The sequence below is a fragment of the Sciurus vulgaris genome, assembly GCF_902686455.1.
Source record: "Sciurus vulgaris genome assembly, chromosome: 1".
NCBI lineage: Eukaryota > Metazoa > Chordata > Mammalia > Rodentia > Sciuridae > Sciurus > Sciurus vulgaris.
In genome coordinates this window covers 98,341,436-98,367,784 of record NC_136461.1, presented here as the reverse complement: position 1 = coordinate 98,367,784, position 26,349 = coordinate 98,341,436, and the positions used below count along the sequence as shown (strand labels likewise).

The 26,349-nt window shown below is 57.1% G+C and overlaps 1 protein-coding gene across 4 annotated transcripts; it reads right to left on the bottom strand.

Annotated features, from left to right (window-relative positions):
* Positions 1–295: 295 nt before the first annotated feature.
* On the bottom strand, positions 296–26,074 carry CELSR2 (cadherin EGF LAG seven-pass G-type receptor 2). 4 transcript variants are annotated; one of them, XM_079131091.1, is made up of 34 exons: positions 21,476–26,074; positions 16,310–16,957; positions 14,218–14,440; positions 13,719–13,834; positions 13,492–13,580; positions 13,015–13,172; positions 12,459–12,622; positions 12,161–12,286; positions 11,655–11,821; positions 11,103–11,390; positions 10,847–11,021; positions 10,468–10,609; positions 10,218–10,338; positions 9,621–9,804; positions 9,360–9,461; positions 8,542–8,636; positions 8,135–8,344; positions 7,419–7,602; positions 7,173–7,301; positions 6,891–7,071; positions 6,570–6,737; positions 6,346–6,472; positions 6,032–6,232; positions 5,571–5,745; positions 5,177–5,289; positions 4,951–5,030; positions 4,741–4,867; positions 4,532–4,654; positions 3,619–3,746; positions 3,300–3,388; positions 3,004–3,195; positions 2,691–2,861; positions 2,319–2,553; positions 296–1,988 (listed from the first exon to the last, which is right to left on the bottom strand). In XM_079131091.1, the coding sequence occupies exons 1-34, from the start codon at positions 24,789–24,791 to the stop codon at positions 1,961–1,963; spliced, it is 8,775 nt and encodes a 2,924-aa protein (XP_078987217.1). In that variant the 5' UTR covers positions 24,792–26,074; the 3' UTR covers positions 296–1,960. The 4 variants fall into 4 exon arrangements, with proteins under 4 accessions (XP_078987217.1, XP_078987218.1, XP_078987219.1 ...); XM_079131092.1 differs by having other exon boundaries at positions 296–1,845; XM_079131093.1 differs by having other exon boundaries at positions 296–1,842.
* Between the last annotated feature and the right edge of the window lie 275 nt (positions 26,075–26,349).

Below are 26,349 nucleotides of genomic sequence, written 5' to 3'. Positions count from 1 at the left end.
CTCTGTGTCACTTCTCCAGCCACTCAAGTCCTTGTCCTGGTGAAAAACATACTTTCCCACCCACTTCATCTTCCTTGGTAATGCCAGGACCTGGGCTCCATGCTGATGAGGTTTTTTTGGGGAGCATTGCTGGGGAGATCCATAGGTGGGCAAGTTTTTCAGCTGATGGGTATCTGAGTCCTGATTTCCTGCTGGGGTTTTCTAGGCCCTGCCTGATATTTTGTTTTTCAAAGCCCAGGCCTCCATCCTCGAAGAGGACAGGGTGCCCCATGGAAGCACATGATCACACACTACCTGCACAGAACTAGTTTATTCAGTGATATGAGGAATGGAAAAAACAACAACAACAAAACTCTACCATATTTACAGTAACAATCAAACTGTACAATCTGATGGTTAGTATCAAGTTAGCATCCAGCATCTTTGTATTTTTTCTTTTTAAGTCAAGTCATCAGTAGTAAAAACCAGTTAAATTTTTAACCCTTTGCAGGAATTGCTGAGGGGAAAGGGTAGAGGGCAGGAGGAGAATACACGGCAGAAAAACCAGAGGCCAGCCTTCCAGAAGAACAGGAACACCTTTTCCTGCCCGTAGCCTCTTTTTCTAGCCACCTGCTCCAGAAGGAAAGTCAGTGACAAGTCTGAAATACATGCTTAAAGGGTGACTCAAAATGAATAGCAATTGGCAAAACTGATGGGAAGAAATGGAACAAGGGGAAGGGCATTAGGCCCCCAAGCCAGGGCAGCTGGGTACACACCCAACTGTGATGGCCACATCAGATCCCCTGGGACCAGACAAAAACCCATCCCAACACAAAAAGCAAATAAATAAAAAATATATATTAACTCTCTCTTCACAGGGAGCTGGGGTAGAATAAGGGACAAAGAGGAACAGGACCTGGTCCTTTGAAGAAGAGAGCCAATTCCAAGAAGGGGTTAAAAATAGAACATGTCTCAGAGGCCACAGCAGGTCAGACAAAGTGGCATTTGTCTGATTTGGGGAGAGTGGGTGAGTGGACACCAGAACTCAGACTTCGAATCTGTGCTTGAGGCCCTTTGGGCAATTGAGCCAGCTCTGTGCTTACTCTTCCTCCCAGTCCCACCCACATGACAGCAAAGAAGCGCAACTTAACACACAACTGGCCTTCCCCAGGTGCAGGTCATGGGTCAGGCAGGAAAAATGAAGCACTTTGGGGTCAGCAAACTGAGCAAACACCTGGGCTGCAGCACGTGGCCAGAGTCCAGGAAAAGGAGAGGGGCTGGGGCAGCCGGCCCCCGCCTGGGGACGCAGGCTCCCCTTAAAACATGTTCATGCAGCATTTGGGGGTCCAGGGGCACTGAGTCCTTCTGCCCCTGGCCGGACAGGGCTTTTTCAGTTCTTGGGAGAGGCAGCAACGGGTGGATAAGGAACACCCTTTGCCCTGACCCCTCACCAACTGAGGCCTGCCCGGTGCAGCCTGCAGGGTCTGATGCCCCGGGTGCGTGTGGCTTTGTCCTTTCCTTTTGGTGATGGCAAATGAGGGGCAGGCCCCCTAAGAGTCCCTCTCCTCCCAGAGGCACAGCAGATGGGAAACTGAGGAGAGGCTGGGAAGCATCCTGGGAGGTCCTATCCTCTTTGGGAAGGGAAAGGGGAGTCAGTTTCCAGCGTATAAAAAAAATTAATCCCTGAAGTCATGAAGAGTGGAGATCCTTTTTAAATTCTTTTTTCCTCTTTTCTGAAAAACTTTGTCTTGGAGATGTTGGCCCCAGGGGTCCAAAGTGCAGTGAGGGGGATGGTGGGGGAGGGAGTTGGCACTAGATGGCCTTAGGTGCAAGGCCCAGGCTCCTCAGATGGACGTTTCGTCGCTGCTGCGGGCAGGCGGTGGGGAGCAGGGGCAGGATAAAGCACAAGACAGGAGTGGGGGCATGAGTGCAGCTGGGGAAGGGAAGGGAGCCTCGGGACGAAGGAACCACCGGCCCAGGGTTAATGCAGGAAGTTAAAGAAGAGAAATCTGGAGAGGCAGGAAAGGAGAGTGGCAGAAAAGGCAGACAGAGGGTTAGCTGGAGCAGGAGACAGTGAGAAGCTTCACCAGAAGGAAGAAACAGAAAAGCAGCCCAGCTCCCCTCCACCCTTGCGCTGCCCTCGGCTGGGCTGCACCACATAAAGCCCAGGGAAACTGCCACCACCCCCAGGTCACCATGGGGCACTTAGGAAGCTGGGTCATGCTCAGCTCATTTGTCCTCTGACTGCCAACCAGCTAGCCTGGGGAGGCCCAGAGGCAGCTCTGCCCCAGCTGGGACCTCTGCAGTGGTACCCTGTCCCACCCTCCTGGCCCACTCACTCGGAGCCTGACGAGTCCTCATCCACGGTGCCTGCCTTGATGCTCATGGCGATGGGCATCACCCCATTCAGCTGCTCCTGGAGACTCTGCCGGGGAGGCGGGCGGGGAGGGGGCCCACCCCGGCTGCCTTCACTGGCTGAAGAGCCCCGAGAAGACCCCGTGCCATGCTCCAAGGGCAGCCGCAGGAGGCTACTCTTCTCACTGATGGTGGGTAGACACTTCTTCTTGAGGATGCCTGGGGCCGGGAAGGCAGCACCATGAGGTGCAGGTGGGAGGAACAGGGGTGTCTCAGAAAGCCCCAGCATCTGAGGGCACTGTGGGGCATAAGGCTGCTGACCCAGGGGAAGTGGCAGCTGGGGATGCCCCACTCACCTTTGTGAGGCTGGGCGGAAGGACCGGGAAGGGAGCCCAAGGACACCTCCCGAGACAAGGCATCTCCATTTTCCCGTGGCCGTTCCTCAGGGGCCCCACTGCTACCACTCTCCTTTGCTGTGGTTCCAAAGTCTCCTGGCCAGGGGGCCTTCCCAGGCCCTGGGCCCCCATCTGGCAGGGGGAAAGGAAATAGATGAGGCCTAGAAAGGGCAGACAGCTAGGAAAGCCACCGCCCGACTCCTGCTTCCCAAGAAGCTCAAGCTTCTCAGGCTCCCATAGCCTCCCAAAGGCCACAGCCCTGGTGCTGGCCCACCCTTGGGGGTGCTGTGCAGGGGCAGTCTCTCCGCTCCAGGCCCCAGCAGGCTGTCCCAGCCCTGCTCGCCAGGGAAGGCGGCCTCCTCCTCCTCCTCTTCCTCCTCCTCGCTGTCTGATGAGTGGGTAGAGGCATAGGAGCCACTCTGGTCATCTTCCAGGGACAGGTCACTGTCAGAGTCCGTGTCAGGATCTGGGAGGTCAGGGAGGGATCACAGCCGGCCCACCTATCTCGACCCACCCTCAGTAAAAGCCAGGCCCCTGCCCCACTGGGCGGCCAGGGCCTTCCCTCCTCACCGTGCTGCTGGTCTTGACCTTCCAGGAAGAGGCTGCCTGGGTCACCCAGGCCTGGGGGCACTTGACCAGGGTTCAGTGTGGACTCTTCCCTAAGAAGACAAGACCATGCTGGAGGGGTCAGCTTGGCCCCTTACCCAGCATCCTCTTCTCTCCCCTGAGATTCCCAGTTTCTCCCTGTGTCCCTTAACTGCTTCTAAGTCAAGCTGTCACCTGTGTTGGCCACAGTGTGTACCATTCAACTCCTAGCAGCTGGCTGTCCTGGGTCCAGCACACATGGCCCTCCCCTCCACTCCTCAGCCTTCCCAACTCCAGGGCTTACCTCAGCAAGAAGGGTATGTAGCTGGGCTGGCTCTTGCCTGAACGGCTGGCACTGTGCAGTGAGCCAGCTGAGTCTCCATAGGGCTGGTACAGTCGCCCGTCTGCATAGGGGCTGGGACAGTTGTAGGACTGGGCAGGGATAGACAGGTCAGTAAGTAGGGGAACAGAGGGTGGTGGCCTCAGGCTAGGAAGTGAAAGGGTGTGAGGAACTTGCCCTAGGTTCTACTTCCCACAAGCTGGGTCTTAAAGAAGGAGGCCCCACATCTCTGCTGCCCTCATATTGGGGTCTGACAATGGCTATAGCTTTGCTCTAACTGTGTAGCCCTGCACACCTCAAGTACCCTGGACTTGCTGTATAAGGACTTGTTGGTAAAAGGTGGCACTGGGAATTGTTTCCTGAGATCATCACAGGAGACAGAAAATTTGCCAGAATTCATGAGGGATTCTCAGTGACCTGTCTCCACTCCCACCCCCAGTCAAAAATACTATGTCTGCCCAACATCATCTCTCCCCTCCCACCACCTCCTGGCCCACACATACCACTTCTCTTTCCCTTTCTCCTTCTAGGAAGAGATGGAGACAAGGAAAATGGATAGCGGAGCAAAAAGTATAGAGAACAGCCAGGTGCGGTGGCGCACACCTGTAATCCCAACGGCTCGGGAGGCTGAGACAGGAGGATCGCGAGTTCAAAGCCAGTCTCAGCAAAAGAGAGGTGCTAAGCAACTCAGTGAGACCCTGTCTCTAAATAAAATACAAAATAGGGCTGGGGATGTGGCTCAGTGGCCCAGTGCTCCCTGAGTTCAATCCCCGGTACCGAAACAACAACAAAAAAGTACAGAGAACAGGCCCCTTGGGCCTGCCTGTCCCTCCTTCCGCCAAGACCCCTCCAACTCTCTGATCCCAGGTTCCCTCACCGAGGTCAGGGTGGACTTGGTGGTAAGAGCAGGGTCAGGGCTGGGCTTGCGGCTGCAGGCAAACTTGAGTGCTTTCCGGACCTCCTTGCTAAGCACCACGTAGGAGAGGAAGATGAAAGGGCCCTGGCAGACAGAGGTAGCAATGGTTGGCATATTCAGTCCACCCTCAGCCATGCTTCCCTCCCTTCAATATGGGTTGGACCAGGTACCTGGACACAATTGCAGGCAGCAAAGAGGTAGTGGAAGAGAAGGGTGTCACTGTTGACGGAGAGCAGTGCCAGCAGCCAGGTGGCACTTAGCAGCAGGAGGACAGCAAAGGAAGGCTGCAGACCAGAGCTGGGGAGATGACAGTGTGTAAGACTGGCAATGAGGCCTCCCTCGCCAATCCTCACCCTGTGCCCAGACACCCCCATACTCACACAGGGCCTTTCTTCTCGAAGCCCTGCCGCTGGGCAGCACAGGAGGCCCGGGCTGCTAGGATGTACAGGAAGACACTCATCTGGGTAGGGGAGAGAAGTATGAGGAGACCAGAGGGGACAGCAGCTTCTGGCCCTCTGCATGGGGTCTGGTAGCCATGGTTCTTCCTAAAGGGGATTCAGAGGACACAGTTGGTCTGCTCACCCCAACTCACTTGCTAGCACTTACCGAAACAGCAAAGGCCACAGGACCAGCGAAACTCCAGATGAGCGTATCATAGATGGAGAGCCAGCAGAAATCAGGGTTCCCATATCCTTCAGGGTCCAAGCCCACAGCTAGACCTGGAGCAGGGGAAGACAGCAGCAAGGGAAGGTGGGCAGGATGTGGGAAGTCAGCCTGGCTCACAGGGCCAGAAATGGAGCATGCCAAAGGGTGCTGTCCATCCTGCTCTCCAGGAAAGGGGACCTAGCCACGGCATGAGGGCCTCAAGACTGGGTTAAATTGGAGGGATAACTTTGAATGAGTTGTCCTGGGGTAGAGGTTCTCAGGGCCTGGGCTGTGGGTTGGGGGAGCTAGGCTTCAGAATGTGGAACCTGTAGGCCAGGAGAGCTGCCAGGAATACCTGTGATGAAGGCGGGCACGCCCCAGCCCAGCATGTAGTAGAAGCGCATGGGGCCGGCATTGACGTCACGGACCTCTGTGAGTGCCCGGTACAGGTGCAAGGCCTCCAGCAGAGCCCAGGAAAAGGTGCAGAGGTACAGGAAGTGCAGCAGGATGGCAATGACTGTGCAAGCAAACTGAGAGCCAGGCCACCACATCAGTGACTAGGGCATAGCCAGTGCAGGGGTTCTGCCCAGGTCATGCAGCGGGGAGGGCCTGGTGTTGGGGTCTGCTTCAGGGGAAACCATGGGCCAGAGGCAGGGACCTCTGGGATGTGGGACATTTGGGAGGAACTAGGAAAGAGAAAACCATGGACCAGAAACTGGTCTGGGCTGCAGAGTCAGTGCTGCAGGGGAAGGAATCAGCAGGGAGCTGAGAGGCCTGGAAGCTGCAGAGGTCTGTAGGGAAGGAGGGGCATCTTACAGGCAGGTCAGCCTGGTTGATTCCCAGGAGGAAGACCAGCTGAGCCAGGCCCAGGGCAGCTGTCAGGTTGCGTCGGATGCCATGCTGATTGGAGCGCAGGGCACGCAGAAGAGTGAGGAAGAGGAAGGTGAGCAGCAGGGCAGCCAAGGTGACTCCTAGGGCCACATATGTCAGTGTCTTCAGTGGCAGGATCTCCCCGTTCTGCAGGGTGGGAGGCAGAGGGCCAAGGGAATGAGGATGGGCAGGGCCTGCACACCTAGCCCAGTACCTGGGCTCCCACCCCCAACTCCACAGCTGCCTGTCATGGGTCCAACCTCCCGCCGGGACACATCCATGAGCACAGCGAAGCTTGTCATGTGGTTGCACTGGCAGCTGACATGGCTCTCATTGCGGAAGACAACTTCACAGCCTCGAGCTGACCAGCCACCGGTGCCACTGACCCTGTGTGAAAAAGGCAGGGTCAGGTCAAGGAGGGTGGGGGTCTGGGGACTTGAGCTTTCAGCCTAAAGCCTTGGGGGTAGTGGTAGGGCAGGCTCACAGGATCGAGTGGTTCCAGAAGACACAGATGGGCTTAGTCCGCTCCTCAGTCTCCAGCAACCGGAACTGCACAGTGACTGGCTTGTCCAGGGCGCGAGGCAGGAGCTCCTCGTCATCATGGACACTGATGCTTACCACAGGTGTGTTGATGACTGGGCGCTTGGGGACTCTGACATGGGCAAACAGATGTATAGTCATCACAGCAGCCTTGTAACTGGTAGATACCCTCTTCACTAGGAGACGCCCCACACTTGGCTCCTTCAATGCCTCAGCTCTTACCTGCCTGTCCCCCACCCCCACCCCCTCGTCCCCAGCTGCTCACCTCAGGCTGCGCTTGTCTGGGTCATAGTTGTGGGGCAGTAGCCCAGCCAGGGTGCGGTAGATGATGACGCTGGCCACAGCCTCTCCCTGGCTCAGTTCTGGGTGCCTCCGCTGCCGCCGTGCCAGTTCCTCAGGTTCCTGGGCCTCCCCAGGGCCAGCAGGCCTGACCACAGGGGTCATCTCTAGAAGCAGAATGGTGATACACTCAGTGGGGCCCTGCCCTATGTGTAGTCTGCATGGATGCCCCAGGCCCACCCTTGACACACACGTGGTCCCCACTGACCTCTGAAGACAGACTCAGGTAGAATGACCGTTGTCTCTAGGTCTGGGGGCCGCTCTCCACGTAATGCTTCATAGCGGGGCAGCTTGGCCCCAGCAAAGTTCCCCTTGTCCAAGCGCACTACAGAGATGACTAGGGAGGGGGATGGTGACAGGTTGGACCTTGAGTGAGGCAAGCAGGCCCCCAGCATGGCTGCCCTTGAGGGGACTCTCTCCACGAACCCCTCCCTACCCCAGGCACCAGCCTCACCAATGTTGGGCGTGACAATGGTGAAGGGGCTTAGATAGGTGTGCCGCATATTCTGGGCCAGGGCGCTGGCGTAGGCCTCATAGTGCTGGAGCAGCCAGGCGGTGCCGCCCTCTGTCTGCTGTATCAGTTCCCAGTGCCGCTTGTTGGCTGCGTCCAGAAGGGCACTGCCCACTCGCAGCAGATTCTGGGGGTGGGCATGGTCATGGTGGCATGTGCTCACAGCCCACACCTGTTGTCCTCACCACCAAGTCACAGCCTTGGTGGTCAGAAGAGCCCTGTTCCCTACCCACGATGCCCTCCCCTAAGTGCTCCCCACCACCTCCCCTTGGTCCCACTGTCTACTCTGGTAACTGGATGCTCTGCCTCTAACCCTTCCTCCTCACTCTCTAAATAAGAGCTCCCCACCCCCACCCTCCTGCATGCCCAGCCTGATTCCCTGGGGGAAGCGGGTACTGATTGCTCTCAGCTCTGGATGCGCATACCTCAGTATGAGCAGTGTTCTCTGTGGCACCTGTGTATGGTACAGGTTAGGAAGAGGTGCTCTGAATGTCCCACATGCTGTACCAAGGCTCTCATGGAGGTCTTATGCTTGGAGGGAGCTCCTAAAGGTCACTTGGGGAGGACCCCATCCCTCTGGCCCTGGCACTGCCAGGAGCAGGCTCACTCACTGTGACCCCCCCACCCTAGCAGCCATCCCTAACTACTCCAAGCCCCACCTCAGTGAAGTGCACATCCTGCGTGGCAGACAGCCCAAAGCCCCTCTGGGCACTCTCGTGGGCCAGCAATCGTGTGGCCAACTGGTAGGCCACCTTGACATCACTGCCAAAATAGCCAGCCGTGTGCTGTGTAGCATTGCGCAGGAGCAGGGCCAGCCGCTGGGAGCGTCCTGAGTCCAGGCCTGACTCATTCCGCTGTAGCCGCTCAGCCTGGATGGAGAGGCAGGGGGTCAACTGGGACTCAATTGGGACTCTAGAGTAAAGGGGTCTCGGAAAAGGGGAAAATAGCTTCTTCAGGTGGGGACCCCAGGAACACAGGGGCTGGGATTCCAGAATTCCCTTTCTCAAAGATGGGGGTTGGCAAGAAAAAGGAGGGAAAGGAGTTGGAGATGAGGGTGTCCACTTACGAAACCCTTCAGCTCTGAGAAGGTGACTGATGTGCAGTTGAAGAGGTTTGGGGGAAGCCACCCCCTGTGTTCATCACAGTGGCGCACAGCGGTCCCTGGGGAAGAAAACCAAGAGGGCTGGCCACAGGGCTGGCCTATGTAGGAAGCCCCTGACACCTGACTGAGAAGTTAGGCTGGGGGCCAGAGACAGAAGGCAAACCAACAAGGTTCTGCCCTCCTGCAGCCCAAGTGGAAATAGGAAGACAGGTATAGGATATTAGAACCAAAAATCTCTGCAAGATATTCCTGAGTAAGGGCTATGGGAGCATGGGACACATGGCTTCATTAAACCCCAGCCCTCTCCAGCTACCATCTTGTGGTCTCTGTCACCCCCTGCCTATGAATTCTGCTCATCAGCAATCCAAAGGCCAGTGCCAGGCTCTATCCTTGTGCAGGGTCCCCTGGGACAGCACCCAACATTTTGTACTCTCAGACTGCCCATCCTTCATGTGGCATAGCTTTTGCACTAGATGGTGAGCTAAGGTTGGGAACTGTGTGTGAATCATCTTTGAATCTCTAGCACCCAGCACTGTGCCAAGGATAATGAAGGCTTCTAGGCCCTTCTGTTCAGAATACAAGACGCATCTGCATCCTGGACAACTCCTAGGCAACCTTGGGAGAGGGGTAACAGTGAGCCAAGGAAAACGGGACATGGAGTCTCCAGGATCTGGAGGCCAAAAGCAGGGACCTAGGATCTGTAGTCAGGGGGCTCCTGCTCTTGCCCCAGTGATGGTAGAGGCTAAGTCCTCAATATCACATCCTGGGCCTCTAGCACCTACCAAAGGAGCCTTTGGGGCAGGGGGCAGCAGCAGGCAGCCCAAAGCGGGTGCGGGGCCACCAGATCCCAGCCTCGATAGCCCGTGGGCAGCTGTCATAATTCACTGCAGGGAAGAAAAGACAGTCACTAGGAGCAGCTCTCCCTTTGCAGCTCACCTCTCCCTCAGCATCCACAGACCGGCAGCCAGCCCCGCTCTTGGCCTCCCTGGGATGCAACCACCTGGCACAGTGGAGAGGGCTGCCCACCTGTCCCAACAGCCCACCTTCGCAGCCATTGGTGGTGACTTCAGCAAAAGGGTTGTCACAGCGATCACACTGGCGCCCAATGACACCAGGCTTGCATGGACATTGGCCATCCTCAGGGTCACAGACTCGGGACAAAGAGCCTGTGGGGTAGCAGTCACACAGGAGGCAGGTGGGGCTGCCAGGGGGCCGGTAGTGATTCTCCTAGATGGGAAGAAGGAAGAAGAAGGGGGTCATTGGCTCAGGCTCTTTCCAGGATGCTCATAAACCCTTTTGGCACTGGCCTTTCTGGAGTGAGACTCCCTGACCTAATTCCCTCAGGAGCAGTATTCAAAATATTTAAGCACTGGTCATGATTTGAGGTGTTGAACTCATCTGCCAAGTAATCAGAACAGTACATCTGGCCCAGGGCTCATAGGTTAAATGTTGGTCCTGGATCCCCGGGTGCCCCAGACACCTGAGGACACATAGCCACTTGCCCTGCCCGTTAGAGAAAAAGCCTGATGGCCCTCAGCTCTCTATAGGAAAGTCCATCTCCACTGCCTCCCCTCTATGGCCCAGAAGGTATAGAACAGACACCAAGGTAGCCGCAGAGGAGGCTTGGTTGGGGCTCTTACCTTGCAGTGGCACTCGCCACTTGTCTTGTTGCAGTCTGGGTCAAAGCCTTTGCTGACATCACAGTTGCATGGGCCACATGTGGGGTGTCCCCACCAGCCACGGGGGCAAGGCTGGTCAATCCTGAAGAGAGGAGCCCGGGCAAATGTGAGCTCCCTCTGCAGTTCAGCCAGGCTCTTGATGCTCTGAGGAATACACCAGAGATAGGCAGCAGCCACTGGGACCTGCTACTGCAGGCCCTGACCCACTTACCTGGTCTCACAGTATGGCCCAAGGTAATTTGGGGGACATTCACAGGTGTAGCCGTGGGGAGCACTAGGTTTGCGGGTACACACAGACTGGTGCTCACATGGGTTCAGGTCACACACATTAGTACAGTTGTCACCATAGTAACCTGGGACAAGAAAGATAGGAAAGGTTCAATCCCTCCCCTTCCCTGGCACTGTTTTCCGTCCAACTCACTTTCAGCCATTTTCTTCTACTCTGAGCACCATACCAGCTAGCCATGGCCATGGAACGCAGGTGGTAAAGGTTCAAAGAGGTGATATGATTGGTCCCAGGTCACACAGAAGAGCCAGTGCAACTCCAGGCACCTGCCAATCTGCCTCGATTCCTGGGATCCCTCACATACCTGGATCACAGCTGCAGGAATAGCTGTCCCAGTCGTTGCTGCAGTAGCTGTTAGCAGGACATGGGTTGGAGTCACAGGGGTCTGGCAAACTACATCCTGGCTCCACGTTGATGCTCTCCCCTCGGCTGGGATCAAGACTGCTGGCACCCTCGGGCGTCTCACTTACCTGCACACCCTGGGGGAAGAGGCAGAGTTGACCCTTCATGGAGCAGGGCTCCAAGTGGCCATGGGGATGAGGGCAGGGGATGAGGCTCACCTGCAAACAGCCCCGGAAGCCGCGGGCCACACCACTGGCAGGCCCAGGTGCTCCCCCCACTGTAATGTTGCTTAGGTGGAGCCCATGCAGGCGGGGGCCCAGGTTGCCCTCTGCCCTCTGCTGCCCATAATCGAAGGACAGGATGGCATGGCCAGGGCCCCCGCTGGCTCCCAGTGCCAGCTGTGCATGGTGCCAGTCACCATCATTGGCCCGGCCTGGCTCCAGACGGAGAGAGGAGGCCTGGAGCCCTGTGCCCTCCACGCTCAGCACCACATGGCCCTCCCGAAGCTGGCACAGGAAGAGAGAAAGCAGGGTCAGCACACAGAGTTAATTGGCTCTTCTCACGGTCCGCTGTTCCCCATCCTGATGCCCAGCTGTGGCCATAGCAAAGAAAGGGTATCTATTTCCCTCAAGCCCAATAGATGGCAGCACTGACCCATCAAACTGATGCAGCGATCTCATTTCTCCAAAGAGAAGACTTGCCCGTCATCTCTGTCCAGCCCCCTTGGAGGCCAGGGCCTGCCCTCCCTCTACCACGGCGCCCTGGGTCACCTGTAGAGTAATGGTACTGCGTCCCCTGGTGACGGCCTGCAGCAGGATGCCATTGGCCTGGCGTGTGCGGAACATGAGACTGAGGTGCCAGGGCTGAGAAATGGGCAGTGAGAGGCCATGCCAGGCCACAAGGCTGTTGCCCAGGAAGCGCTGGGGATTGGCCATTTCTGGGAAAGAGGATGAAGGTAGACTCTGAAGGGCAGGGCAGTGGAGTGCCCCAGGGGGTATGATGCTCCAGGAGAGGCAGGGCACTGCGTCCCACTCCCTGGTCAGCCCCGCCCTCCAGAACAGGTACCTGCCTTGGGCCCGCCCCACGCTGTGCCCAGGCCTGCCTCTGACTGGGCCCTTTGTCTCCTGTGCTACCCTCTCAGGGCTCTGCCCAAACATGCTCTTCCACCCGCAGCCAAGCTCGCTGTGCCCTTCCCAGAGCCTGCTCCGACCCTTCCAGTGTTCCCAGACTGCTGACAGCACCCAGTCCCAGCCTCTGACAGCTGCCTCTCTCCTACCCTGGGCACAGCTCTTGCCCCCGAAGCCCAGGGGACACTCGCAGCTGAATGCATCCCACTGGTTCACACAGGTGCCCCCATTGTGGCAAGTGTTGCTGTCACACACGTTCTTCTTGGTGGGGCAGCCTGGAATGAAGAGAAGGGGACTCAGAGACCCCAGACTGGGGCTCCAATGATAAAACCTGTGGCAACATCTGGAGGGGCCCATAAGACCTACATAAGTTGATCCCCATGCCAGACACGGCCCCTCCTCCCTGCATCGGTCCCCAGTCTTGCTCACACCCCCAGGTCCCCATACCAGGTACAGTGCCATTGTTGGCAATGAAGTCAGCCATGTCTACATGCCGGCTGTCCACTTGCAAGTTCTTCATGCAGCCCACAAAGTGGCGCATTCGGACAGGGAAGCTCTCGGGCAGGTCAGGCACCCCACCCAGCAGCAGGGGCCCTGTCAGATCCAGAGACCTAGGAGAACAGAATGGTGGTGACATCAAAGCAGGTTGGAGCTTCTGGCTCCTCTCTTTCCCTGTGCCTGGCCAGCAGGCCAGAGAGGAAGGCTCTGGGCAGGAGGCCAAGGGGCCCTGCAGAGTACTGCCAGGGGAAGGAGCCACTCCAACCTGGAGCATGCTCACTCATACCCACCCCTCCCCACACAGCCCCAGAAGGGCTCGCTCTAACTTTCCATATTGACACTGCCTCCCAGGGCTGAGCAAGGGCTAAGGGAAGCAAGGCAAGGGAGAGCTTCCATCAGGCTTGGTCTTACTTTGGAGCCCCGTAAAAGCCCACTCTCTTGACCTGCCTTCCCACCTGCCCTGCGCCTCGCCCCTACCCCGTCCCCGGCCCTTTCCCCTGCTCACTTCTTGCTGCCACCCTGGGTGCCCTGAGCAGCACAGGAGTAGTTGCCCAGCACAGCTCCGAAGCGCAGAGCCACTCCTGTATCACAGCCATCTACAGTCACCACGGCCACCTTCTGTTCAGATGGGCCCTGCGGGAGCCCTGTCTGACCCAACAGTGGCTGTAGAGGGAAGGACAGAGAATGGAAGCTGTGGGCAAGGAGCCTATTAGGATCACAGGCTAGGCACAAAGACACACCAGTGCTTTCACACATCTGAGTAAACTTACACACACACACACATGCACAAGCACGCACACAGAGCATTGCCCAGTGGGATGGAAACGTCCCAGCAAGGTGACATATTCTCACTCTCTCCCTCCCCCTTAGCTAAAAGTGCCACACCAGCCTCACCCACTGTTGGCAATGCCACCCAGGTCTAGAAGGGCACGTAAGCCAAGAACAGAACCCTCCAACCCCTCGGTCCCCTTCCCACACCCACCTTATTATAGTACTTCAGCTGCACTGTGTGCCACTGGCCATCACTGACCCCCCCAGGTACAAATGGTGACACGGTGGTGGTTGACTCTCCTGGGGAAAGGACCAGGTAAGCTGGGACACCAACAGAGCTGGGAATGGCAGGGGTACGGTGTGCCCAGGATTGGGGCTGGGCCTGTGAGACATGGTGCCTTAGGGAGATGGGCAAGGATGTGGGGCATTGGGGATTACCTGCAGAGAAGGTGAGTTGAACCTGCTCCTGGATCACCTCAAGGGCCACAAAGTCATGCTTCTCGTTGAAGCGCCCATTGTACAACAGCAGCCCATTGCGCTCCTTAGTGGCAAACCTGCACAGGAGTTGGGGACAGGGGCAGGAATGAGGCACCCACCTGGATGCCAGCACCTCAGTCACCTAACCAACACCTGATCCTACCCAGTACCCTCCAGAGTGCTGACGCTTGGCTAAGACTATGGGCCATGGGGTCACAATGTGGAAGACCGGCCCAAACAAAATCCCTGGCATCTGGCTCCTCATTCCAGAGAGTGACAGGCATGCCCCAGTGGGTGAAGAGTCTGCTGGCAATGCGCACAGGCAACTGCAAATGCAGTCCCAGCTCTGCCAACAACCTGCTCCAAGCACTCCTGCAGCCTGACTCTCACTTCATCTGCAGAACAGGAGGTTCCCCAGACTCACACTATGCCCCAATGCCCCCATGGCCCAGCCACTTACGAAAGGGCCAGGGTGAAGTGGAAGCGCTGGCGCAGGCCACGGAAGGTGATAAAGGAGCGGGCAGGGAAGCTGCGCGTGGTCACCCGGCAGTAGGGCTTCTCAAAGTCCCCAGATGGGCAGTCGCACTTGAAACCACCCACTAGCAGGTTGACACAGGTACCCCCATTCTTGCAGACACCTGGGGTGCAACGGCCTGAGCGGGCACTCACCTCACAGTGCTCACCTGGGCAAGAGGAAGGGTAGAGTGAGTACCAAGTCCCTGAGAATGGGGAGGAAACCTGGGCTTCTTCCCCCGAGTAATATTTCTCACAACCTCCCACAACCCCCATGATACTCCCAAACTCTCCTGCACACCCCCACTTTCTCTCCCACACCCATCTATCTTCCCTGAGATCTCTGATCCCCAGCCCTTCCTGAGCTGCTTGGCCTTGAATGCCATTCTCACCACAGCTCCATGCACAGCTCCCCTGCAAGTTCCCTGAAACTCCCAGTCCCTTCCCCATCCTGCGGGGTTTCACTGGCATACACCCACTAGGCCCCTGGTCCTTAGGCCAGGATCCTAGCAGCCTTTGGTGTCATGCTGTGGGGCAAGCTTGGGGATGTTCTGGCTCCTGCAGAGGGAAATGTGCAAGGAGGGGAAGAACCTGCAGGACAGCATGAGGGCTCTGTCCCCTCTCTTCTCTCCCTCCCACTGATGCTTTTGTCCCTGTCAGGCACTGAGATCAGTTTCCTTCCCTGGGGATGGGACCAGGCTTCCGCTTGGATATGTCTGAGTTATAGGGTGGGGCAGGTGGGGGAGGGAAGCTGGGACTTCCCTAGGAATGGAGAAAAGAACCCCCACCCTGAGCCCTGGGGTGCAGACTAAGGACTCCTGTCTACTTGGCAACACTGAGAGTGGGGACCTGAGCCATGGGACAGATCAGGATTCAATGGAGGAGCTGAAAATTCCAACATCAGATGGGAAAATCCACCCTTCTCTCCCTCCTCATTCCCAGATTCTAGAGATAGGTTCTCAGCTCCTGTGCCTAGTGACTGGCTCTTGTTTCCATGGAAACTGTTGTTCCCTACTCTAAACCACCCCCCTCATCCTCCTGGACAAAGACTCCCCTCCCCTCCTCTGAGCCCGCCCCACCCCTCCCCCCACCCCAGTAGCAGCAGAGTCAAGTCTGGCAAGTTCTGAGCAAGAGGATGCAGCAGGGAACACAGTCGGCAGAACCAGTGGGCATGGCTTGGAGGACAGGAGGAGGCCTAGGCATCTGGGAAGGAAGGGGAGCAGGGTGCATCCTAAGAAGAAATAGGAGCCTGCAGGGAGGGATCAGGGACACAGAGCAGAGGCAGTGAGCAGCCAGGGAGAAACCAGGAAAGGATGTGTAAAGACCTTCAGGTCACAGTTCTGTGGGGAGGCAACAGTGGAGCCATTGTGCCCAGGGCTACATAGGTGCAATGTCCTTCTGGAACACCCCTAACTCCAAACCCTTCCAGCTTCTCAGATCCTCGGCACCTGACCCTCCCCCAGTGGCTGGGTAGAAAAGTGCTTGCGATACAGCTCAGAAAGGCAGTGGGGTAGACCAGATGGTAGACCAGTCTCATCTCTAACTGAGCTATACAATGAGACCTGGAGCAAGCCACCCCTTCTCAGTGCTTCCTCAAGTCAAAGGCAACACTATCCACAGGGCAGTTCTTTCCATATGGCAAATTAATTGAATTAATCCTCACAACCAACTTTTGACCTAAGTAGGTTTGTTATCTCTATTCTAAAGTACTGAAACCCAGAGAGGTAAATAACTTGCCCATAGTCACAGAGCAAAGCTTGAATACTAATTCAGAAGCAATGCTGACCTGCCTTTGCATGTCTGGGAATGGATGTGCATGTGTGGGTGTGAGCGTGTGCATGCACAGTGAGAGAAGGGCTCCTCACTCTTCTCTTCCACAACCTGTTGTCTAAGAGCAAGCGTGATTTATGAATGCCCAGTGTTACAGTACCTTACTCCCGAAAGGAATGAGGCAGGCCCCCACCGTTAGCTTGAATTGTGCTTGCAACTTAGCATCAGCCCTCCAGGGCCACCCCCGTGAGTCCCCTTCCTTGGCTCACCCGTGTAGCCCTCGCGGCAGAGGCAGGTGTACCCTCCCTCACGACTGCGGCAGCGCCCATGGGGACCACAGGGCCGCGAATAGCAGAGATCCACCTCAGTCTCACAGTAGTCGCCGGTGAAGCCTGGGGGACAGCGGCAGCGCAGGCCCCCGACTGGGTGGATGGGCCGAAAGAGCACGGAGGAAGAAGCGATGAAGGGCGCGGAGGAGTCGAAGCGCAGTACCGACACGCAACGCATGTAGTTCTCGCAGGGCTCGCGCAGGCAGATGTTGTCGTCGAAGGGCAGCACGCGCTGTGCGGAGATGGCTGTCAGCAGGCTGCGGTTGAGGTACAGGCGCTCCTGCAGGTCTTCGGAGGGCAGAAAGGGAGGCCCACCCCCGGGCCCCGGCGGCTGGCCCACTGACAGGCTCACGTTGAGGATGTGACCACCAGGAGCATCGGTGTCCCGCTGCACGTTGAAGACCACCACGTGGTCCGGGGGCGTGGCCAGCGTGGCCGCCACAGCTTGGATGAAGAGGCCCAGCAGTGGTGACAGGAAGCGCTCAGGCGACATGTCTTCCAGGCGCAGCGTGATGCTGTGCGTGAGCATCTCATCTGTGATAATGGTGACGCGCAGAGCACACTGGGCTGTCACACTGTGAACACCATCTGCAAAGAAGTCACATGGGTCAGCACCCAGGCGGGGTGGGGGAGGGCAGGAGTGCTGAGCCACAGACCACCCCCTGGCCCTGGGCAGTGGGGTTGGGTAGGCCTTGTGCAGTAGCAACAGGAGGTGGGAGCAAAGGGCACTAGAATCCAGCCTGCACATCATGGGGCCAAGAAGAGGCTTCCTTTTCTAATTGCCATAAAGATACTTAGTGAACACGCGTCACTCTTTGAGGGATAAGCCCCCTTAGGAGCTTAAGGAAATGAGACTTTCAGAAATACTCTTTGCATACTTTCCCAATACCCACTGCATGGCACACCTTTTTTTGAGAGGCAGGGGATTGCTGAGGATTGAGCCCAAGGGTGTTTTATCACTGAGCTACATCCTCAATTTCTTTTTAATTTTTATTTTGAACCGAATCTTGCTAAACTGCCCACCTTGAACTTGCAATCCTCCTACCTCTGCCTCCTAAGTGTGAGTGCACCACAGTGACATGGTAGACTTTTAAATGTTTGTACGTCAGTCCCTGATGGAGCTATGAATCCTTCTTTTTATCAGACTCTGGGCTTCCTTGCACAGGAACCCCGTTTTTGCTTACTTCTCTACAGAACCCAGAGCACTGTGAGACCCACAAAAAACATCGCCTCTTCTCTACATCCTGTACACCTCAACGCTAACATACCCCCAACCCTGGCTGTGCTCCTCACTCCCCCATTGAAGAAGGTAGGGAGTGGGAGGTGAACTGGGTCAGTGGGCCACCAGGTCCCCCTCCCACTGAGTCCCATGGCTGCTTGGGTGCAGGCCCGCTATCCCCATGGCAACACCCCACACAAAGCATTCTTCCCGCCCAGTTTTCTGGGCTGCTTGTGGGTAGCTTGAGGGATCCCACCCCAGGAAATCCAGCTCAGCCACCTTAACCAGTGATAGCACCACCCACTGCTTCTTGCTGGAGACAGGGTGTGTGGGGGTGGGGAATCTGGGCAGAGATGGAAAAGCCTGGGCAACTTCTACCTAAAGATTCCAGTGTACCTTTGGCCTGGTCTTTTCTCTGGCTCTGGGGCCTCTAACTACTCTTCACCCACTTGGATCACCACATACACTCAAACACCTGCCTGCCATTTCCCCCAGGTGATACACTCACTTATCAACAGCCAAGTACTAACACACTCGATATGTCACTCTACCCACACACCTGAAGCCCAGAAATAACATACACACCTGAATGGCATATACATGGGAATGGATTTTATTTAGCTCAAAAATGAAAAATGGGGTCACAGGGAAGGAGAAATGGTTTGGCAGGCCTATAAGGGCTATTCAGATTTTTGTTTAGTGCAATGCCTTACCCATGTAGATGTTCAGTAAATACTAAGATGCTGATGAGAATCTATTCAGTCTCCATAGTGAAGAAATGGTTTTCAAAACACAGCAGGAGAGGTTCAAGTACGTATGGGAAAGGACACCCAAGCAGGAATGGGGCAGGAGCCAGTGTTTCTGGGTGGGATGGGAGTAGGAGAAAGATATGGGAATAGATTCTGTGTCTGTGTCGCACCTACTGGAGGTGGCTGATTATCCTGGCAGCTCAGCTGAGCTGGGGCAGGCTGAAGGCAGACACCCATCTTAGCATGTCCTCAGTCCACTGTCTACCTGCCCTCTGGCCTCATTGCCATGGTCCACCTGCTCTCACCAGCAAGCCTGCTGTCATCACTTGCTGCTGCTTCTCCAGAAGCTACTGCTCAGGCTTCCCTTCCTAACCTGTCTATCCAAACTGCCCTGAGATCACCTGCTCCTGGAAGCCTGCCCCGACTTATGATCAGGTGCCACTCACCTCCCTCTTTCAGATTCCTCTGTCCCAAACTGGTGCAGGGCTCTGATGCACCTGCCCAGTGGTTCCTAGATGGAATCCCCTCCAGGGAAAAGGCAACCCGACTCAACACCCAGTGCTCCTGACTCAACCAATGGAGCAGAGGGATGGTCAAGACCAATGAGCAAGAGAAGGCATACTGTCCCTCAGCCCTGGGAACAAACACTCCTCTCTGTGGCCCCCCTCTGCCATTCCAGACCCTGCCTGTGCCCTCTCTCTCAGCATGTCTCTGTTGCTTCCCATCTGGTCCACCATCTGTGGCCACCTGCCCCCTCTGCCATTGTCCCTATCCCAGTTATCAACCCACTGCTCACTCCTTCTTCTTTGTCCCTCTCCTCTGCCCTGACCTGAGTCACCCCTCAGATGCAAAAGCAGGGTGGGAACAAGACAGAGGGTGCATTGCCTGAACTGTCCTGGACAGAAAAGAAAGAGTTGATAGACTCTGACTCAGGAAACACCACCTGGGCCTAGGGCTCAGCCAGCCGCCCTTGGGCAGGTGCCAGAATCACACTCCCAGCCTCTCTTCCCCTGGTAGATGTGTCCCTGCAGGGGCTCTGCTGGTCTGAGGGCTGACCAGACCATAGGCAGGAGCTCTTGTGTGTCCCAGCAGAGGAAAGAAGCAGAGGGGAAAGTTCAGGGTCCAAGGGAGCATCCAGCCCAAGTTGGAGCAGCTGCAGCCACAGGGAAGAGGGGGAAGACAGCAGCATAAACAGAGACCGAACAGGGAAGACAAAGGCCCAGGAAAGAAGCCAGCAATGGAGAGAGTGGGAGAGAAGGAGAGAGACACACAGGAGCTGGGGGAGAGGACAACAGAGAGGCAGTGCTAAATGGCCCACATGGGCAGGGTGGGAAAGAAGGGAGAGACAAAGAAGCAGAGAAAGAAAACAAAGGGGCAGTAGGAGTCAGCTCCCCCCACCCAGCCTCCTGAACTTTGGGGTTGCCGTGGTGACTGCCTCCAAGGGTCAGGGCTGAGGGGGGAGGGTGGGGCTAGGACTGAAGGGCTAGTCCCAGCTGCCTGGGGGCTGCCCTGGTCTTCCCCTCTAGACTAGAGGAATTGCCCTGGTGAGAGACCACATACTGAGCAGGGGCCACCTCTGCCCCATCCCTTAGTGTCTCGCCGCACTCACCTAGGGCAGGCAGGGGAAGAGGACCAAACCAGGAGTCCCTTCCTTTCCACCCTCTTCCTACTGCCACAGATGAAGATGCCCCCATTCCTCCTCCTAGAGCAGAAACTGAAGCTTCAGGAGGCACAGAGCTTGGTCCACAGCCTCTGAAAGCTCCCACACCTGCTTCCTGTGGCCACCTGAGGGGTGGGGTGGGCGGCAGCTGTCTAGCAAGGAGCATGAGTGGGGAGGGGGGCTGAGCCACGCCCTGACTCCATGCTTCTTATAGATGGTGGGTATGGGGGGCCTGCCAGTCTCCTCTGTTCTCCCTTCCCTGATGTGTCTGAAGGCTGTCTGGAGTCGGGGTGCTCTGGGGCTATAACTAACACTAGGCCTCCCATGAGGATCTCAACTCTTCCCAAGCTCGAAAAGATACTCAGCAATCTGAGTTTGGTCTCCTCCTGGCCTTTCATCCCCACAGCAGACAGAAAACACAGAACATGGTCACCCACCCATTCAGCTCTCCTCCCCCAACCCTGCAGTCCAGGGAGTCTGCAGGCTGAGCGCTTGGCCAAGCAGCAGGAATGCCCAGTCTGGGTCCTGGCCAGGCTCCCACGCCCCTGGAACTCTGTTCTCTCCCCACCAAAACAGGACCCTTGGGGTCTCTGTCCTCAGAGCCCAAGAGAATGAGTCCTGCCTCATCCTGATTCCCATAACCCATTTCCTGAGCCTGGGCTAGTCATGGCCATCAGGGAAGGCTGGCACCCTAAGAACAGCCTATGGGGAGGCAAGGGAGCCCAGGAGGCCTCAGCCTGCCCCTGGTTTCATTGCAGACCCCACCCCCAGTCAGACCCCCCAACCAGGGACTCTAACAGTGGGGTCTGTTTGGACAGAGACAATGAGCTTTGGCCTCACTTCCTGCAGGAGCTCTGAAGGGGGAGTCAGGCAGGCTCTTTCTGCCTGGAGGAAAAGAATGCACTAGACAAAGTCCATGTCAGCCGATTTTGTGGCTCAGCCGGGAGCCAGAAGGGGCCAGAAGAGGACGGAAGGGTCCTGACCCCTCCGCAGCAACCCGGTGCCCCTGGGCCCTCTGCTCTGCCAGAGGCTGTATGAGATCACAGGAACATGCTGACGGGACATGGAGGGGTGCTGAGGGCCTGCTTGTCTCTCTTCTCCTGGCCAGGGTCCTCCCCACCCCTCCCCCAGCTCTCCTGGCCTCCCAGTCTTCCACGCGCCTTTTTTCACAATTCTTGGCAGCCACAGCCAGGGCAGCCTCACAACACTTCCCCCACCACGTCACAGGCTGGTAGGCAGGGGGCAGCCAACCGAAGCAGCCCAGCCCAGCCTCGGGCAGCAGGCGGGGCCTGCACCAGCTGCCAGGATTCCTAGGGCTTCTTCCCAAGCTGGTTCTTGCCCTCTCACTCTCTGGGCCAGCCACCAGGCAGGGAGGTGGGTCAGTAGCTCCTCCCTGGATGGCTCTCTTCCTCCCATGGTTGCTCAGGACCTCCTGTGGGACTCCTCCCACCCCAGCACCACCTTGGGCCCTTCCTTACCTGACACCAACACGCTCATGATGGCCTCCAGAGGCCGGTTGTTATCCAGTGCCCGGCTCAGCTTCAGCTCTCCTGTGGAAGCGTTGAGCAGGACCAAGCTGAGTTCATTTCCTCGCTCAAAGCTGTAAGTCAAGCTATCTGAGACATCAGGGTCATGGGCAGGCACACGGCCAATGGCACCCCCAGGGAAGCTGCTCGAGCGGTTGGTGACATAGTTGTTGAAAAGGATTTCAAAGTTGCCCAGCACTGGTGGGTTGTCATTGCGGTCAAGGAGGCGAACGTGGACAGTGGCCCTGCTTACCAGGGGAGCTGATGTGGCCTGGATGACCAGGACATATTCAGGTCGGTCCTCGTAGTCTAAGTCCACCAGGGCAGTCAGCTCTCCAGAGAAGATGTCCAACTGGAAGACCTCAGGGATGTTACCCTCTACAATTTGGTACATGATCTGTGCATTAGTGCCTTCATCCGGGTCAGTGGCAGTGACACGGGCCACGGCCAGCCCAATGGGGCTGTTCTCTTCTACAAACACATCAAACTCATCCTGCTCAAAGACAGGTGGATTGTCATTCACATCCAACACAGTCACTGTCACTTCCATGGGTGTGCGGGCTGGGGGCATCCCCTTGTCCACTGCATATGCTCGCAAGATGTACTGTGCCACATTCTCACGATCTAACCTCCGCAGCGTTCTCACAATGCCTGAAGTGGACTCTACAATAAAGTCACCATCTCCATCGTCACCTCCTTGGAAAGTATAGAATACCCGGCCATTAAGACCAGAGTCACGATCAGTGGCTGAGATCTGTAGGACACTGGTGAAAGGGGGAACATCCTCGTAGACACTGCCCTGGTAGGAATCCCGTAGGAACTGAGGGGCATTGTCATTCACGTCATTCACCAGGATCTCCAGGTAGGTGGTGTCAGACTTCTGGGGAATGCCATTGTCCCGAGCAGTGATGGCCAGCGTATAAGACACCTGATCTTCGTAGTCCAGTTCAGCCTGGGTGGTGACAGCCCCTGTGTCTGCATCAATACGGAACTGGGGGATGCTGTCCTCCATAAAGTAGGTAATACGGGCATTTTCACCTGTGTCCTCATCTGTAGCACTGATCAGCACCACTGTGGTACCTGCTGGCCGGTCCTCATTAACGTTCACTGTATAGTGGGAGCTCTGAAAGACTGGACGATGGGTGTTGGCATCGGTGACGTTCACCACAATCTGTGCTGTGTCCTGTCTTGTGCCATCAGAGGCAGTAACAGCCAACACATACTGTCGCTCAAGTTTGTAGTCCAGTGGCAAAGCAAGGGACACCAGCCCACCGCCACTCTGGCTGGTGATGGAGAAGCGGTTGCGGGTGTTGCCACTAGTGATCTGATATGTGATGACACTATGGGCATCACGGTCCACAGCTGATACAGTCACCACACTAGTGCCCACAGCCGCATCCTCATTGAGCCGCACTGTGTACTCTGGTTGGGTAAAGGTTGGGTTGTTGTCATTGACGTCCAGGATGGTCACACTGACACTGGCTGAGGCAGTGAGTGCTGGGATGCCATGGTCTCGTGCTTCTACCCCAAAGCTGTAGAAATCAACCTCCTCCCGGTCTAGCTCAGCAGCCACAGAGATCCAGCCTGTGCCATTGTTGATGGTGAAAGGGAAGTCATGCCCAACTCCAGCAAGGCGGTATTCCAGGCGGGCATTGTCACCAGCATCGGCGTCAATTGCCTGGACATGGAGAACCAAGTAGCCTAAGGGGACGCTCTCCAGGACGGTAGCTTGGAAAGGGGTGCTGACAAAGATAGGGGCATTATCATTAATATCCAGGACTTGCACTGTTACCAAGCCAGAAACATTGGAGAGTGGGGGCCGGCCGCCATCCTGTGCCCGCACTCGTAGAGTATATTCTTTGGTTGTCTCATAGTCAAGAGGGCTCACCACATCCAGGGCCCCAGTCTGAGCATCCAAATAAAACTGTCCCCGAGCATTGCCACTCATGATGCTATAGTGCACCAGGGCATTGCTGCCCTTGTCCCGGTCTGAGGCTGTGACCCGGAGTACTGGTGCCCCTGGGGTCACATCCTCTCGCACCTGGACCACGTAACGCTTCTCACTAAACTGAGGGGCATTGTCATTGTCATCCTCCACAGACAGGAAAACAGCGGCTGTGGCACTCCGTGGACCGGGGTCCCTACCCTGGTCACTTGCCTCCACTGTCAACTTGTAGGCCTCCACCTCTTCCCGATCCACTGGGCCACGAGTGCGGATCACACCAGAGCGAGAGTCAATTTCAAAGACTTCTGAGGGGCTGCCCCCAGGCCCCTCCAGCAGGCGGTAGAGAATATTGGCATTGGGAGGGGCATCACCATCCGTGGCCCTAACAGTGAGCACCTCATAGCCAACCTCCAGGTTCTCCCTGAGGCTCTCCTTGTATTCCTGCTGCTCAAAAACAGGGTCGTGGTCATTGGTGTCAGTCACCAAGATGGTAAGTGTGGCCAGGGCACTCCTTCGAGGCATGCCATGATCCTGTGCAGTGACCCTGAAGACATGAGTGCTCTTGGTCTCCCGATCCAGCTCCTCTGCTGTGGTGACAGCACCAGTGACTGGGTCCAAGGAGAAGAAATGGTTGGAGCGGCTATCGAAGAGGGCATCCATGGTGTACTCAAGCCGACCTGCGTCTCCCTCATCTGGATCAATGGCACGGAGGGATGCAACAGAGGTACCTGCTGGCTGGTTCTCAGGCACTGTGGCCTGATAGCTGGGAGGCTGGAACTGAGGTGCTGTATTCACATTCCTTTTTCGACGTCCACCCATGGACTCCTCTGGTAACCCTTCCCCTGCCCTGAGCCCTGGGCCCTGTGCCAGCTTGCAGGACTGACATTTCAACCGAGGAGCCTTTAAGCAAGGGTGCTCCTGAGGCAGGGTCAACTTGCCCTGTGGAGAAAGGTGGCCTCCAATGCCCAGGAGGCGACAGCTCCAGGGGCAGCCTTCAGGGGCTGGTGGAAGGGGGATATGGGCCCCAGATTCTGGACACCAGACTCTCAGGCCATCGTGGTGGGGCACCAGGTGGCCAGTCAGCTCAGTGCCCGCATCTCTGCAGCGGCTGGTGTAGAGCCAGAGGTTCGAGGCTGAAGCTGGACAGAGCCAGCCCACGGGGGCGCAGGCCCCCGAGGAGCCTCGTCCCCCAGACCCCAGGGAACGACAGGGCCCCACTTGGTCTCCCAGTAGCGGTGGCAGCGGCAGCAGTAACAGCAGCAGCAGCAGCGGCAGCGGCAGCGGCGGCGTTGGGAGGGGGGCGCTGGCAGCCCGGCTCCGCATCTCTCCCTGCTCCCGGCCGGCGGGGTCAACAGCCGCGGCGGCTCCTCCTCCGGCTCCTGCCGGCCCCGCCGAGCCTCATGCCCAGGCCGGGGCACCGGTCCCCGGGGGCCACCTGTGCGCCCCGCGGGGCCTTCGCCTAGATGGCTCGGCGGGGCCCCACGCTGCGCCCTCCGACGCGCCGGGGCTCACACCACTCCGGGAGCCAGACCCGCTCCGCGGTCACCCGGACCACCGCAGATCACGCCGCGCTTCCACCTGCGTTCCAGACACTCGCACCTGCGCCCGCGGGTCCCGAGGCGCCCCTGGCCGGGCCAACCCCGCCGGGTTCCCGAGCCCCAGGGTGTCCCCTCCGCCCGCGTGGGATCGCCCACCTGCGCCCGCGGAGCTGCGCGCCCCGACCCCGATCTGGCCTCGGTCGCCACCGACGGCCCTGTGCTGTACGCTCGCGCCCCGCGTCCCCGCCGAGGCTGCTGCCTGTCGCCGCGGCCCCGGGCCCAGCCCCGCGTTCCCTCGCCTCCCCGGCGGGCGGGCGAGCTCTGCAGAGCCGCGGTGGCGGCAGCAGCTCATTACCATAGACCTGCTCGCGCCGCCGCCGCCTTAAAGCGGCAACGCCTGCCGTGCTGAAGGAGGTGGGCCCCACCCAACGCCCTTTTAGATGCTCTTAAGATTCGCGCCAGTACAACGATTCATTTCAATCCCCCAGGCCTGCCCTTGGCCGGTGCTGGATCGCTACCACAACCTAGAGAGGAATTAACAATCAGAAGTCAGTCGAGTGGTAATAGTGGTGGTGGTACTCTAAATATAGTTAGAGGTTTTTCGAAACACTTTGAAGGGGCTCCCCAGTGCACGCCTGTAATACCAGCGATTCCAGAGGCTGAGGCAGGAAAATCACAAGTTGGAAGCCTGCCTGGGCAATTTAATGAGACCCTATCTCACAATAAAAAGGACTAGACATGTAACCTATTGATAGAGTGACCCTGAGTTCAATCCACAGCAACACACACACAACGAACACCAACCAAAACATTTTGAAGGGCTCTCAGAGGCCAAGTCCCTGTTCATACTACCCCTAAGAGCCCTCATTGCTGTCCCTTCCCATTGGATCAGAGTGAGCTAAAAGGGCCATACTCAACACTAAAAAGCCTCCCCCAAATTTCTGAGAGATAGCCTAGGTGAGGTCCTTAGGCCCTCCACTATCAAGCAAGGTTGTGTTCTGACCAGAACCTCTCTTGAGGTCCAGTTGCTGAATGGAATGACTCTAGCCTCATTAGGGCTTTTCAGAAGGAGGTGAGCTGGGAGACCCAGAGCAATAAACACTAATATTACTAGATTTGGAAGCCCAAAGTTGGCTAGTTCCAGTGGAGCCAAGCTTTAACACAGGCTTCCTGGGTCCTAGACAAGTGGCTTGCAGTGCTCATAATGCCTCCTGTCTGGAGGGTTGGCCTGTTGCCCTCTCCTCCCTCCCTATCATAGTCCAGCTGCTGCTCCACTCCTTTCACCCACAGCTTTGTGACCAGTGAACAACCCCGCCCAGTGTACAGGGCTCCTGGGCCTCTTC